We start from the raw sequence: 16,062 nt of genomic DNA, 5'->3' as shown, positions 1-16,062 counted from the left end.
GGAGGGGGTACCAGCGCCACGACTCACCCCTGCTGCCACCTACAACTTTTTAGCACGCCAAATAAGGGCATGGAATCCCTAGGGAGAATGATTGCGTAATCGGTCAATGACCTCTTTTTCCAAGGTCGATTTATTTGATGTTTCTATGTGTAATAACTCCGGAACGAAGGTTGCACATGCGCATTGAATTCTAACGGGAACAATGTTATTGATCTAGGACTCGAGGAGGAAGTGAATTTCCGAGAAATTGATTATGTAATCGAAGGGGAAGCGGATTTCCAAGAACTTGATTGCTTAATCGATCGTGAATTTTATTGATCCGATAACGGGAAACAGGATCACGTATATCCTAACGAATCAGGGTTAGTATAGAGTCAGTACTCAGAGTCAAAGGATTGAAAAATGAATAAATTTGAGAAAGAGAGAATTAGATCAAATCTAGTTTTTATGGAAAAACCTTTGATTTTAGATGATGATTTTCTCGAGTTATCTCTTCAACGCAGGATAGTCTCTCGGGGAACACATGACAATATACATAGGAGTGAGTCCCCCCCATTGGACTATTGCATGAAACGTTTAAATGTTATTCAAATTCTTAAAGTAAATTTATTTATATATTAAATGAAACAAGGAGGAATAATATTGTTTATATACTTTGAAATTATTGCTAATGTATTCAAATTAGATGGCCCCCCCATCCATTGAACGAGGCCGCTTCAAAGTGCTACTCCTCTCTCCCCATGTCCCTCACATTGAATTCACGGAGCGAAGACGATCAGTTTCATGTTAGCGGTGAGTGAGTTGACATAGGAAACCGAAAAATGCTCGATATATGCCCATTGTGCTTGTAAACTCTTGGCAGTTGGACACAATGTGAGCATTGTCTATTTGTTGATGGCGATAGTGAAAAGTGTAAATTATGTAATCCTTGTAAAGTACATAGAGGCTATGCAGTACAAATTAAAGGATGTAATTCATGTCTTGAGGAGGTGTGTGACTCTCATCCTAGAGGACACCTGTGCTCCAATTGTCACTATGATAAATGTGATCAGTGGGAGAATACTTACCCCGCTATGATTGGAAAGAATCCCAAACGTGATTTCAGTTTATTTATACGAGATTGGTATCGTCACGGATTTAAATTATTCTGGGACGAGGAATCTGGTCTACGATTAAACTGTTGGGCTAACAAGACAATCTGGTTTCTACGTCATCGATGTGATGACACTGCCTACTATGACTATAAACCAAGTGATTTTTATTTGGCAGTTACCGAATGTGATTCACCATTTGAAAACACTGTATGTGATAGTGCTTCAAATAGACAGATTGAAACTCTTGAATTTCATAATATGAATGCAAATAGTATAATTGACTATACAAAGAGATATGTCAAGAGTGAAGTTACATTGTACTGTAGAAAATGTGACCCTGACTTTGCAGTCAATCAAGATCAATATATAGTGAATCCAAATGATTTATCCACATTAGTGGTTCACGACACTTGCCTATACATCGAAGATGAAGAAATCTAAAGTGAAGATTTAAAGAAATTGTTCTATATATATACATTTTATTAATAAAAAAATTCACATACATTTTTTAAGCACTTTACTCTTAGGGCACTGAAATCAATACTCTATAGGTCTGAGAGGATATTTTCCACTAGAAAGTCGTTCAGACGAGGATTGTCACCATAACTGTTGAGAAATTGATTGTAAGTATAATCACGACACAGGAACACAAAATATAGTAGGACGTTGAAGCCACAGCTATTAGTCGTTAGATCCTGAACTCTCTTTCGATTTTGAACAATAGTTTTACCACTGCTCTCAATATAGTTGCTGATGTGGGGTGTGTAGAATGTATAGGGTAGACCAAGAGGATCAAAAAATTCAATCGTCTTCATTGTTTGAAAGATGCACAGCCAATGACCCGTCAGCACAGTCGATGGACTGCTATTAACAATAATCAAGGTATTGTTGACACGTTAAATTTTTCCAAGAGAGTCCAAGGTCAGACAATTAGATTTGTACTGGGACATGTAGGGATCCATATTAAATACAGTGATTATTTGACTGGTGTTCATGGCGCCAAGTCTAGTAGAAAACTGCCTTCGGGAGTGATTTCCCAATAGGTTTCATATTGATTTAGTGAGATTAGTGCAATACTCTCAGCCAATGAGTCGGCAAATGTACACTCTAAACGCACACTCCCCGTACGTACTATACTCATATCCTGTGTACCTGACAAATCCAGTACAATGATACCATGTGTTTTAGCAAACATATCTTCGGTTATACCATTTTCAAATAGTTGCAAATCATGGTCTAAGGTTTGCATGGTCAACTCGTACAATGTTCTAGAGGATCAATCACAAGATATATTGTAGAGCGGGATGCCGTTTACTTTACACACAAGAGATGAAAGTCCAAACATCTTGAATTTATGTGGGCATTCAGTCCATGTTCCAATTGCACTGGCACTTTTTACAAAGGCCAAAGCCAATTTCGAAGCGATTTCGCCATTTATAAAGGATGAATCGGTGAAGGTGCGTGAGCCCATTGCAATATGACGTTGATTGGTGATTGTATGAGGAACAAGTAGTTTAATATTGATGTCATTGGCTGTAATTTGGTCACCAGACAAATAAACAAAACTCAGGTACATTTTTGTACGCACGTGAAGGTTTTACGTTTGGAGGGAGAGGCTCGCCGCAGGATTTGAAGCACCCTACGTTACCACAATGAACTTGGTTTCCGCCCATGTTAGTTTTATATCCAATTTCACCTTTTGTGGTAGATCGGGGGGTATATTCAAAATTTCATGATATATTTTTCAGACTAGATGTACTTCACTAGTTGTAGCATTTTTAAGCGCATCTGTACTATCAGTATTAGTAATGTATTCCATATCCATTGGAGGCGCCTCTCAATTCCTTGTATGACTTGGGTGTCATCAGCATGAATTGCATATAGCTTGTATAGTTGGAGAGATTGTTGCTTGTGCTCACCGGCGTGCCGTTGATGTAGACGCTAATTTGACGAAATAAATTCTGTAATATACAATTTTCATAGGATATTCCATCGGCCCGAATTGACATTGAATTATTGGATTTCCGAACTTTCATTTGTAAATCTATAAATGTTGAAGACATGTCCATAAAGTAGTCTTCATTGGAATAAATTTGAAAGTGGATATTATCGGAGAGGGGTTGTTGAGGATAAAATTGTTCATAGTATCCATGCTTGACACTCACATCAACATTTTTAGCATTGAATAGATTCAATGAGGCGGTGATTGAAGGTTGAGAATCCTTATGCGGCAGGTAGGACATCTTAAGAGCAGAAATCTAGTTTCGATCTAACAATTTTCTTCTTGAAGCTTCTTCTGTTTACAGTACGTGTCGGCTTTTCCCTTCTTTTCTTTGACCAGAGAGATGTTGTCTTTCGTTTCCGACCTGAGTGAAGATTGATGAGTGATGCATCGTTTCTCTACCTTTTTAAACCTTTTCCATTCGGTTTTAGTCTTTCGCCAAGGGTTTGCGCACTGGACCTAAGATTTTCCGTATCATTTTTTTAAAATCATTGCCAGAGCCCTAATCGTATAGTGTAGAAGATGCAAAATCTGTCACAGCCGGTAAAAGATATTTTCTAGCCAATTGGAGTGGAGAGAGAAACAGCTTAGAAAACAAGCTGCCAAGACCGTCGCCAGATAGTGACGAGCGACCCTTGTAATAGTCCATTCCATGGCCCTGTTGTCTTGGGCCAAGAGTATTAATATAGCAGTCAATATCAGGACAAGTGAATACCACTTTTCTATTAGACATCTTGTTGTTGAACGATGGGAACGAAAATGGCAATTAATCACAGCCAAACCTTTATAAATTGCTATGGGATCACCTCATTCAGTTCTTAGTGTTAACTGACAGAGTTACAAATAGGAAGTGTTTATAGGAGTAAGTTGAAAAATCTTTATATTGTTGCGGTGAATATGCTCTTGATTCGTTATTCGTTCAAGAACTCGTAGGAGGGGAACATTTTAATTACCAACCCGAGATGTTTCCACAAATGAAGCGTAGAGAAATATACAAGTGTCCGTGGAGAAGGCAGGCGGGTAGTCAGCAAAAATGAAATTAGTGTTTCCGGCACTTTTACCATTGATTATATTGAGCTTAAAGCCAAGAACATCCTTTAGATTATCATTGAGAATAACCTTTTCGCTGGCAATAGGTGAACTAATGTAGATCTTGCCCTCCTCTTTTGAATAGTTGAAATGAAAAGCTCATTTTTTACTATCGGAAATTATTTTATTAATAGAACGACATAAATCGTTCATACAGGTGAGATCCTCGTAGGGTAATTCAATATATGGATAATCCATCAAAATTGATTTTTTGAATTTGTTCTTGATCACTTGAGGGTGGGGGTGGCCAATCATAGGGTCTAATTTTTATTTCATATTTACGATCTTCTCTCAGGATTTTATAAGTATTTTTGAGAATACAGTCGACAAGAGTCACTTCATACTTTCTATCGAAATCAAGGGTGGGTGAGGGTTTTGTCCAGAAATCACTTGTTTTATTCAGGTCATTGTAGAGAGGATCAGAAACATTGGACATGAAAGTCACATAGAAATCATTGGGCGTTGTGAATATCTTCAGTACTGACCCAAGAATCAAAATCTGAGATGTATCCTAGCCAGCGAACAAGCAACTGTCTCTTGCCCCGACGAGTACGACTCTTTAATATCTTTTCAATTTGATAAATTTCACTAGTGTTTCTAACTTTTTGCAGTTCATATTCATAAAAACTGCCGAGAACCTCATCATCCTTGGTGTCTCGCAGTCGATATGTCGTGGGTTCGGTGTCCAGGATTTTGGACACTTTGAAAAGTTCGGTGCTCCATAAATAATTCCTCTTTTCAAAAATATTGGTGGCTCTATTAATTCGAACAGTATCACCAACATTGAATTTCTTCTTCATATTTTTTTTCTTTTCCACCATTGGAATATTGCTTTAGAAAAGCATAAAATGTATTTTCACTACAGTGAACATCCCGAGGGCTTGAGTTGGACAGAGATCGATGGGGTCGATGGTTGTATATCTGCATGATTTTATCTAAATCATGAATAAAAGCCGGTGTATTTTTCAGGGTGCAATATCTTGAAATTAATAGACGAATCGTTCTTATTAATCGTTCAGCCAATGCAGCCTTTATCGGGCAGTGACTATGATAAAGTGTTGTATTATATTTCAATAGAACCTTTTGCACGTGGGGATTAACAAATTCACTGGCACGATCCGATTGAATTTTTCTATATGAATCCTGTTCAAGAATACTTTCAATGGCGCGAGCAACTTCTACACCTCTCTTTGATCGTAATGGAATGGCATAGGAATAGCGACTAAGGACACTGATTGCCACCAGAATATATTTGTAGGGTGCATTGTGACACCGTTGAATTGCGTCTAAAGTTAAAAGATCCATTTGCATTATATGCAAAGGGAAAAAGGCTTTAGTTTTCGATATTGTTTGCCACGAATCCTGTGATTCCGGTGCAGTGTGTAACTTGGTTCAATCTCTATAAAAGCTTTTGCTTTTTTTAATGTGGTACCCAAGACAAATTGAAACAGCATTTTGGGGTAAATTAAACTTCCTACTCCACCAATATTTTCGTAGACACCTTCAAAAACTTCATTCATTTTAAGTGTAAAGACGTCGTGTAATGTCTACTTCCCTTTTGCACACTGGAGGGTGAATCTATTCGTCTTCGCTTTTGACTAGCAGCTACAGGTGTTGTAAAATCATTGTTGCTGCTGCTAGTATTTTCAAATATTGAATCTTCTTCTTTTTTAAATGGTGTTGGAGTTGGCGTTGATGGAGGACTATATTCTCTTAGTTTCTTAAGAATTTGCTTATTGCCAATAAGACTTTTGGGAAAGTTTGATATACTTAGAAAGGTGTATAGATTATTGTCAAAGGATAAAAATCCTTTACGATTCGTTACCATGTTGCATATTATATCAACTAGATTATAGCCTTGTGCCTGAATTATAATTCGTTCCCCTTTGCTCTCGACATAAACTTGATGTTAATCACCATTTTTCAACATGGGAAGTGATAATACTCTTTTAATCTGTTTATGGGAGGAGACTGACAATCGGTTCCCAAATTTCAATACAAATGTATTCAATTCTTTCTCCTTTGATTGCACTGCTACAGAATCTTGAGGAGACGTTTTCTGTTAGGGGGGATTAGTGACAGTGGCGGCTGCGGGTCTCTCACAATAAGGTTTATGTTTGTCCACACGTCGCAATGCATCTTGAAGTAAAAGCTGTTTTTTATCAGCGGCAATATTCTCATCGTTAGTAAATTTGTTTAGATTATCTTCGAAATGCTCCATAGGCAAGAGGACAAGTTCAAATGATTTAAATTTATCAGGTTCTACCGTCTAGAGAAAAGTGTTTACAAGTCCTGCAATTATTGGCAGTAAAAGTTTGAAAAAGCTACCGCCCGCTTGAAGGAGCCGTTTTCTTTTTAAAATTTTCACTTTTTTTTTAACATCCAAGGCACGTAAAGTGGAACGATGTTGCTTTGTCTGTTGTCTAAAACATTCTGGCAGTTGAACATTGACCTCAGTTAAATTTAAAAAAAGTTAAGATATTATATTAATGAAATCATTGTCGACACCATGTTTGAGTATAGCCTTCTTAAGCAAGGGTTTTGAAGTGCTTAAAACAGAAAATAAATGCCGTTGTTCGAGTAGTTTCTTCAGTGTCATAACGCCAACTAATAGCCTTTTATACTGTTCACCGGAAGATATACTGTAATTTCATTGTTGAAAATTTCGGTGACTACACATAGATCCTCGGGTGTGCTCTGATTAAGATCCAACAAAATGTAACCGTAGGGTTTGTTAGTCGCCTGAGTGTACGCTGACAACAGAAATTTAGGGGCGCCGGGGTATATCTGTTTATTGAGAGTTATTAGTGAGCTAGAATCACGAACAACTCGATAGATAATATAGATAGTGCAATTCAAAGCAAGGGTTTCGCATGCATTTGCTCTGATGAAACAGATTGTGTAGAACTAAGGTTATGGAAATGTGTTCATGGTGGGAGCGAACAGTGAACAGTTGTAACATTTCCTGTGAGAACTGTTCAATGGATTCAACAAAATCATCATTATTTAGCAACAATTTCGATTCAATACTATTGAAAACATTATGTCCCCGTATGAGTTGTATTGCTATGGGTGCAGTAATGAATTTTATTTGATCGTATGAATCCTACCTAATGCTCTAGCAATTATAAATTTTCTTTGGTTTTTCCACAAACATTTTCTGACAATTTTGAACTATTTTAGCTAAAAGTGTTGTTTTCCTTGACATTGTCGGTCCACACAGTTACGATCTGAAGAGTGTTTTAAATTGTTACAAGCTGCTGCTGCTTTTAACAACAGTCGGACTACAACTAACTGTATATCATAAGTGTCCAATGAATAAGAAATAGTAGTAATAATTTTCCCATAGATCTATCTACATTAACAAGAACAACAACAAAAAACAATATTTCATGGTCATTTATTTCGGCAACATGAAAACTCTATTTGTTCAACATGAACAATATAAGAATAACACTTGATCAACAAGAACCTGACAATATTTCATGGTCATTTATTTTGTTCAACATGAAAACTCTATTTGTTCAACATGAACAACAACGATAAAAATGACACTTTATGTACAACATAAAAAAACACTTTTGTCGATCAACAGCAAGAACAACACTTATTGTCTTAAAAACACTTTATGTACATTAGTAGAACACAGTAGCACACTTTTCTGTACAACAACAACAACACTTGAAAACAACAGAAAACACTTGAAAATTGTGCATAGCACAGTTGAACATTATGAATTTAAAAGTGGGGTCCATACATTTCACTGTCTGGAAAGTGCTGTTTAAGCAAGGGAAAGCTATCAAAATTGTCGATTTTCTGCACTTGAATCAAATGACTCAATGCCTTGGGAAACAAACTAAAATAATCTAAAAACCTGATTTTATTCCAGCACTTATGCCCATTATCCCTTACCAGACTTATCAATTTGAGAATCAACAGACTCTCACCCAATTTGGGAATAATGTTATAGGTAAATGAATTGTTTACCCATGGACTGTCTACTTCTCCTCCCTCCCTGTGCATACATACCAGTGCTGGTAAAATAAATTTTAAATCGTAATTTGCATTTTGGATAAAAACAGGGATCGAAAACTGCTGGCTAATATTTAAGTTAACCGATTGATGCGCTACCCCTCTAAAATTACTACCCCCAGAGGATATTTCCTGCCACACGTGTTTATGGTCTCTGAATTTCCCCCTCCCCCCTCTAGTCCCTTTGTTACCCTTATCCCCATCTACAAACTCCCCCTTACAAACCCAACATATTTTTTGATTTTCAATCGCGAGACAATCCTCTGCAGACAACACCATAGGATAATAGGGATTTCTCAAACGAGAAATAGCGCCGTTAACTGTGCCGTTTAGTTTAGTCAGTGCCTTGATCATGCACTCGTCCCCCTCATCTAATGTTTCTACTATTTCTAACAATCGCATGGTGTTAGAACTGTCTCTTTGAGCATGGGCATAGGACACTGCAATAGCTTGATGTTTTTTGATTCGGTTTGGAAATCGAGGATCATTCACCTCCACCAGCTTAGCTTCACAGTCCAAAGATATTTTGTTGCACTAGAGGAGGGTGTTTTGAAAATTTTTAAATGGTAAAATGGCCCTATTCCCTGAAACCGTTTCCACTGCCTGGTAGCCATGCCTTCTACAGTGCCTCATATGATTTTGCAGCTTTAATTCAGTCCAAAATCTAGAGAGGCATGTTTGACAGTAGAAACGTGAACTCTGTTTCTTACCCTCCCCCAGAACTCTATTGATGTCTGTAATAGGGTTAAAATGGCCAATTGAATTGGCAAAGTCACTAGATGGTGGTGTATACAACAACCAAACCCAGTGTTTGACCAAATCAATCGACGGACCCCTTACTGGGAAAGCCACCCCCTTCTTTTTAGAACGAACCCCATCTTTAAATTCAGTTTCATACTGAACCACAGTAACGCCGATATTTAAATGGGCATTGGCCCTTTCAAAAATATCAATGGATCCTGGCTATCAATGGATATCAATGGATGAGCGTTACTGAGTATTTTCCTTCTAAACAAGTGAAATCTACAATGGGAAAATGGGACCCCTCCTTCCCATGTACAGCCCAGTGATCTAAATTCATCTTGGTAGCGTCACGTGCTAGAGGCTCGAATTCTGATATGAGGAAAGCGTACTTGAAACATTTTTGAGCTGTTTCAAAACAGATCTGCTGGACACCTTTACATCCTTCTAGATCTGGATTATAATTTAAAACTGTACCTGTGTCCCTATGCCCACTCTTAAAATAAAATCTTTCTTAAATTTACAAATATTAACGCTTAAATTTTCAAAAAATAAAACTACAGAGCCGCTCCCATTTTCATTAAAGTTCTCAAGATGCGCAATAATTTGACCTACCCACTCGCAAAAAACACTCTCAAAATTTTCTAAATGCGGATAGATCAAACGCATCTCGGAGTGTATATAGTGGTGGTAAACTTCACTTTTCCCCTCATTTAAATAAAACACCTTTAAAATAATTGAAACCTTAATTGATTCCCTCCCCCCTCCCATTATTGAATTTGGTTCTCCAGTAGTGCACGAATTTTATCTACTTAGTCATGCACAATTTCTACGGGGTCAAACCCAAAATTTCCCTCCATAAGTGAATTAAACGGATCCCCAAAAGTCGCAGTGTAGACAACTATTGCATTTAAAATTGTATTTGTTAAGTGAAATTCGGGAAAAGTCGTAAATTGGACATTACTCCCTCCCCCTCCTGTATATTATCAACACTCCCTCCACATTTTTCAATATTTGGGGTATGGGAATTCACTTCAGTTGTTTGAAGTGGATTCGTTAGGTTATCGGGGGATAGAGGAGGAGGATTCCCAGTTATTTCATTTGTAAAATCATTTAAAAGCTGCAAGGTGTTTTGACTCAAGTCCCCCTGCTCAACTGCGCTATAATCTACATTTAAAATTTTATCCATAAACTCATCAATATAATCTGGAGTTTCCAGTGAATTATCACTCCATGGTGAATTGCTGTGGAAGTCCACCGGTGCGTCCTCTCCTTCTTTAACGGATGAGGACGGTGACAAGGAATATGGTACCAATGCAACCTATACATGAAAAATAGCTTATTTTCAAAGTGTTCAAATCATCCCTACTGTTAAAATTTGGATTATTATTTACATATTATTTAAAACGCGCTTAGTAGCATTTAATTCCCTACTCTATCGATATTTTGAAAGTTCCAATTTCCAACTTAATATAAGATATTTACAATCTAAAAATGACATAGAAGACAATTTGATTTTGTTCAAACAACAACTCCACCCCTCCTCAATTTCCACTATTTAATGCTCCCCTCCGAGCCGACCATCGCGGCGCTTTCCCGTGGCGCTTCCCGCGGCGCTTCTGGCGGCGCTTCCCGGCCGCCACGGCGCAAAAAGCTATCTTTTTCTTAGCGAATTCCCGGTTCCCATACCCGTTCACCAACGCGTGAAGAAACAGTTTTTTTTTCACTTTACAATGAGGCGGTGAACCTTCCGAGCTTGAAGGGCCTATTATGTCTGTTTTAATGTATGGTGAATGGATCCTTCTATAATAGACTAAGTAAATCACTGGAAATAAGATACTTATAGACTGCACAAGGAACTCTGGAAGTGTAAAAAATCAATAGAAAAAGACGTCCTTTTTTGCAGCGCCCTGCTTGATAAACTTAGTTTCCTAAGTGCAAAAAAGTTCTATAAATTTGTTGAAAGCAATAAGCGCTGATACTTGCTTTGGGCATGCAATAAGGGCTGGGGGGGGGGAATCAGGACGGGCCTTTTAGATTTCTTAAGGTTTGTATAACTATCGCAGTTGCTTCACAGTTGAGGCCAAGTCTCTCCAAGACTGGTCACTATGAATTGAGAAATATAGGCTTAAAAACGCAAGTTAGTCCTATCCGGAGAGTCAAATTTTATGAACTGTGGGTTAAATGGTTAATTTTTAGATAGGCGATAACCCCGTCCCTTAACTATTATAACAAGTTATTCCCATAACTTGGAATAGAATTAATTATACTAAAAGAAACAAAAATATAAATCGTTGGTATAGTCAGGAGGCACATCTAATTTTAGCAGACAAAGGAAGTGAGTCTAATATAAAAATAAGTAATTGAAATATAACCATTTAGAGGGGTGAGAATCATTTTTGTGGTCTTCCTAGCTATATCACTAAAGAAGACGATTTTTTAACTTCATGATATGCCATTACCTATATAATAATTACTAACTAATATGAAGACTAATAATGATTATAATTTCGTTATTAGTTTTTGAGGCTGAAATTCAGAAACAGTAAATTATTTGACAATTTGATTGTCAGTTGTTGGATTAGAAACGCGCCTACCACTAACTTGATTAGGTCCTGTGACTGCGTAAAGTAGTATAATTTTTTAACGATACCGTGTAAAAGAAGGAACATAAGTATTCCTGGAGCCAGAAATTGTCCCATCGCTGACAGTCATGCGTCAATATTAGACTTTTCTTTTGGAGTTGAAATGTTTGGTGGAGCCTGTGAAAAGCATGCATTTTCCAACAGAGAAAGTTTCAGGTCTCTTTATGGTTCTTTGTTGTTCAATACAGTAGTTTAGCTAGGGGGAGAGGCGGCTGTCTCTAGACGCTGCTTCTGATGAATGCCCAGTTTTTTTCCTTTCCCTCAAATAGACTTAGGTTATAATTTCCAAATGCAATACAAACCTGCTCGTGCTTTACTCGCTGATTCACGGTTCTGTAGCGTTCTGCATTATGTACGAGCTTTGGCTGAGTGGGCAAGGGGAAACTAAATTTACAGTCCTCAAATGTACTCATTTGGCCAACACATATTATTTAATACCGAAAATGTTTCTCTTAAATTTCCAGCCTTACCACCGTGTCGACTGGTCACTATCATTGAGCTTCAATAAGAAATTTTGAATTGCTATTTATGGCACAGGTATTTATGTAAAATCAAAATTATGTTTTAACGATGTATCTTATGTTCAGCTATTAGCCTTCTTGAGATACAATATATCCCTTGGGCAACAAGTTTTTAGCGATTCCAAATTGATTTTCTTGGATTTTATCAAAAACGATTGGGTAATATTTTACTCCAAGTAAAACTAAATCATAAAAGGACACGTACTAAATTCACAGACTTTATCTATCAATGCACTAAGGTTACTTAATATAAACGATTGTTATAACTCAGTTTTTATTTTCATATGTACAGAGAGATTTCTTTTTATTTGAAGAGCTGCGTTATGGCTGTTTAGATTCAGTTAATCTCCTGAATTATCCTATAGTTTCTTCCATCGTTTTTGTCTTCTAAACATATGACTAAACTGGTCAATTCTTGTTTTCAAAATTCTCAGTTGCAAAATTCCTGAACAGAAAAGGTTCTTTGTTTCGTTCTGAAACAACAAACTTCCTCTTCTCCATTTTCTAAAATGCACCATGGATGTACTTGCAGGGAGTTTACAATGGCTGAAATTGAAAATTTTTGTGATCCTAACGATAAATCTCATCAGAAGTTCAACAGTGTCAAAGACATGGAGATTTCATTATATTCAGCTTGTGCGCAGATGGAGGGAAAACCATCAAAGCTGACGAAACTTGGTGATGCTGTCTCTCAGGTAATTTTATGATATATGCTTTTAACTTTTCTGCTCAATTTCGCTATTTTTATAATGTAAAAAGTCTTGTGGCTCTTTCTATTTTGAAAATGGTCATTAGAGTATTCGGCATATCTTGCTCAGAGAAAGCTTTAAATTCACATGCAAGATGTGTCATTAATTGACAGAGTTGTAATGGGTAATTTCTCTTATCTTAGATGTAAAAAGAGGTTTGATTTAAGAATCCTCAGTAGCTGCGAAAGTGAAAAAAACAGTCTGTAAGGACTCAGCTCAATGTTTTTTATTTTTGTTGAGCCCCCCCCCCCACACACACAAAATTGCTACCCATCACTGAGGGTAGCTGTGAAACTCCTGAACACCGTGCTGGGAGGCTTCTCCAAAGTTAGCCCAAAGTATTCTTCCTCCAGAGAAAAAAATTGACCTAAAATTTGTCCTTTCTCTGTTTATGGTCTCACAAAAACATCTTATAATCCCTCCGCTCAAGACCTGACCTATACCACCGAAATCGGATTTTGTTGAAAGTTGACTACTATTAATGAATTAAAAGTGTAGCTGTAACTAATTAGGAAGTTGATAATTATTTCTAAGTAGAAATTAGGAAAGCAATGTATGTGTGAATTTTCATCAAATTTGAACGACTCATAATAATTTTTCTGAAGTTATTTAAATCTAAGCTGCCACGTTAAACTTTTATTAGGACTTTTTGCTGCATCCGAAATATACTAGTTTCTGTGGCTTAATTTACTCTTTCTATTCTTTTAAAGAAACTAATTGACAACGTGACCCTTGACTATTTCATCGGAAGAATTCATCAGTTCCTAATTAAGGTCGGCGTGAACGAAAAAAAGTTAAGATTTAGACAGCACATGAGTAACGAAATGGCTCATTATGCCCAGGATTGCTTGGACGCCGAATGACTTACCTCATTCGTAAGTTTCAGTATCAGTATACCATTTAATCTTCAGTTCATATAGATGGCATCTCACACAAAAACTGTTTCTCCACTTATGACTGCAAGTCACTAAGAAGAATAATCGTTTAATTTGATCGAATAGATTAAGATAAATCGTTTTAGACTAATTACGGTGAGCTCAAATTTATCTATGTTCTATATAGGTGGTATATCACACGAAAACTCATTTTTTTCTTCAGCAACAGCCGATTTTAATACGTAATTACTATATTTTAATTAAGCTTCTGATTGCGTCTTGAATTTACTGAGCGCGATTCGTTCCATTTAATTGTGTTACATGTGTGTCTTTTGGCTTCAGACAATGGGCTTGTTGAGGCATTATGAGGCCCTTCTCTACGCTTTTTTCATTACCAATATAACAAAAACTGTACGAATCGTATGATTCTGGCTAGGCTGTTTTCTCTGTGTGTTTGTTCTGCTCTTGGTTATTTTTCATTTTTATTTTGTTTGTTGTTTATTTTCTATTATTTCTTTTTTTCGATTGGCTGAAATAAAACTGTTTAATTTAAATGAATTTGTAATTTCAACTAAAATTACATTTTAGTTGAAATATGTCGATGCTTCTATTAAAGTACTTTCACCTGAGATATTATATAGGCCTTGCGTTTGTATATAAAACTACTTTTGTTTCACCTGAGATAAAACCTAAATTGGAAATTTCCAATCGGATTAGCTCCTTTAAAAGTTTCTATAATGTTGCTATGTATGATAGTGCTGCGCTGCATATGATATTGCTTATATACCCTTTTGAAAACCTGCATGCACATAGTTTTTTTCGTTTAACTGAAACTCCCACTAAAAGTTTCAACTTAACACCCTTAGCGTTATTAGTTACAGCGATCATAGTAGTAGTATTAATAGTATGCACATAATTCCTTCTGGTTAGTTGAAAATCCACAACGACTTGCTCTGAAAGGCCCAACTTATAATATAAGCCGCTCTTGAGATATTGCTCTGTCAACCTTTGACAATCTACACCCTCATAGTTCGTTTTGATTTAGGTAAAAGTCCGCTTAAATATTCCATTAAAGCTTCACCTTAGTATCCTTAGCTTGCGTAGTAGCATCAGTAGCAGTAGGCACATAGCACCTTTGATTTTCTTCAACATCCCCCACAACACGCGCTGAAGGTTTCACCTTAATGCCATAAACCGTTCCTGGAGAATTGCTGATACGTCCTCTTGACAACCTGTATGTGCATAGTCTGTTTTGATTTTGTTCAAATCTGTTAAAATATTCCCCAAAGTTTTCGCCCTAATACCCTTATCTGTAGTAGCAGTAGTATTAATAGTAGTAGCGGTAGAAATAATAGTAGTAGCCTTAGATTTAGTAGCAGTAGTGGTTACGAGCAGAAGCAGTAGCATTAGGATTCAAATATTGTCTTTCGGTCAGTTAAACAACCTCACAAAAACCCTGCAAGTTTCAACTTCATGCACCAAACTGTTCCTAAGATATTGCTGATACGCCCTTTTGACAATGTGTATACAGACTTAGGCTGATCTTAGGCATGATCTTCATGATAGCAGTAGTATTAACGTATCGCCTTTTGGTCAGTTGAACATCCCCCTCATCTAGTGCTGGAAGTTTCATTTTAATACAATGGTTCATTACTATGACATTGCCTATATGCCCTTTCATAACCTGTACATCATATACTTCCTGAAATTTCATCTTAATGCTCTTTGCCTTGTAAATAGTTGCAATAGAAGTAGTAGTTGGAGTAGTAGTAGTAGTAGTAGTAGTAGCAATGGTGGTAGTATTAACAGTAGCGTGCACATATTAACAGTAGCGTGTCTTTTTATCAGTTGATCTTCCTCTTTAAGCATTCTCTTAAAGTTTCAACTTAATACCTAAATAAATTCTTGAGATATGTTCTTTGGACAATCTGCATGCACATACTGTGGTTTTGATTTAGTTCAAATTTCCCCCAATATTCTCTCCGATGTTTACCTTCATGCACTTAGCCTTAATAGCACTAGTATCGTAAAAGTAGGAAGTAGTTACAGTAGTAGTGCTGTATTAGTAGTTGTAGTATAGTAGTAGCAGCAGTGTCAATAGCAGTAGTAGCATGCACATGTTGCCTTTTGGTCAATAGAACATCCCCCTCATGATGCAACGGAAGTTTCATCTTGATATGGTAAGACCTTTCAAAAATTTTGCTGAAGCGCCCTTTTGACCCCCTTTCAATGGCCTTTTCATTTTAGTACTCTTAACCTTACAAGTATTTGAATTAGTTTAGTTGCAGTAGTAGTAATATCGGTAAATGTAGCA

At 36.8% G+C, this 16,062-nt stretch overlaps 1 protein-coding gene across 1 annotated transcript in view; it reads left to right on the top strand.

Moving 5' to 3' along the window:
- Window positions 1-12,666: 12,666 nt before the first annotated feature.
- The window catches only part of LOC148947488 (N-alpha-acetyltransferase 25, NatB auxiliary subunit-like), a 63,692-nt gene continuing 60,296 nt past the window's right edge, over window positions 12,667-16,062 (top strand). Inside the window, exon 1 of the mRNA XM_089095907.1 lies at window positions 12,667-12,819. Coding sequence (XP_088952033.1) covers window positions 12,667-12,819 — 153 coding nt within the window. The remainder of the gene's footprint in view (window positions 12,820-16,062) is intronic.

This window comes from Artemia sp. Qi Xiang Cuo, chromosome 10, assembly GCF_049724085.1.
Source record: "Artemia sp. Qi Xiang Cuo chromosome 10, ASM4972408v1, whole genome shotgun sequence".
In the NCBI taxonomy this organism is placed as follows: domain Eukaryota; kingdom Metazoa; phylum Arthropoda; class Branchiopoda; order Anostraca; family Artemiidae; genus Artemia; species Artemia sp. Qi Xiang Cuo.
The sequence above is the reverse complement of the archived record's forward strand: the minus strand, read 5'-3'. Positions and strand labels throughout refer to the sequence as shown.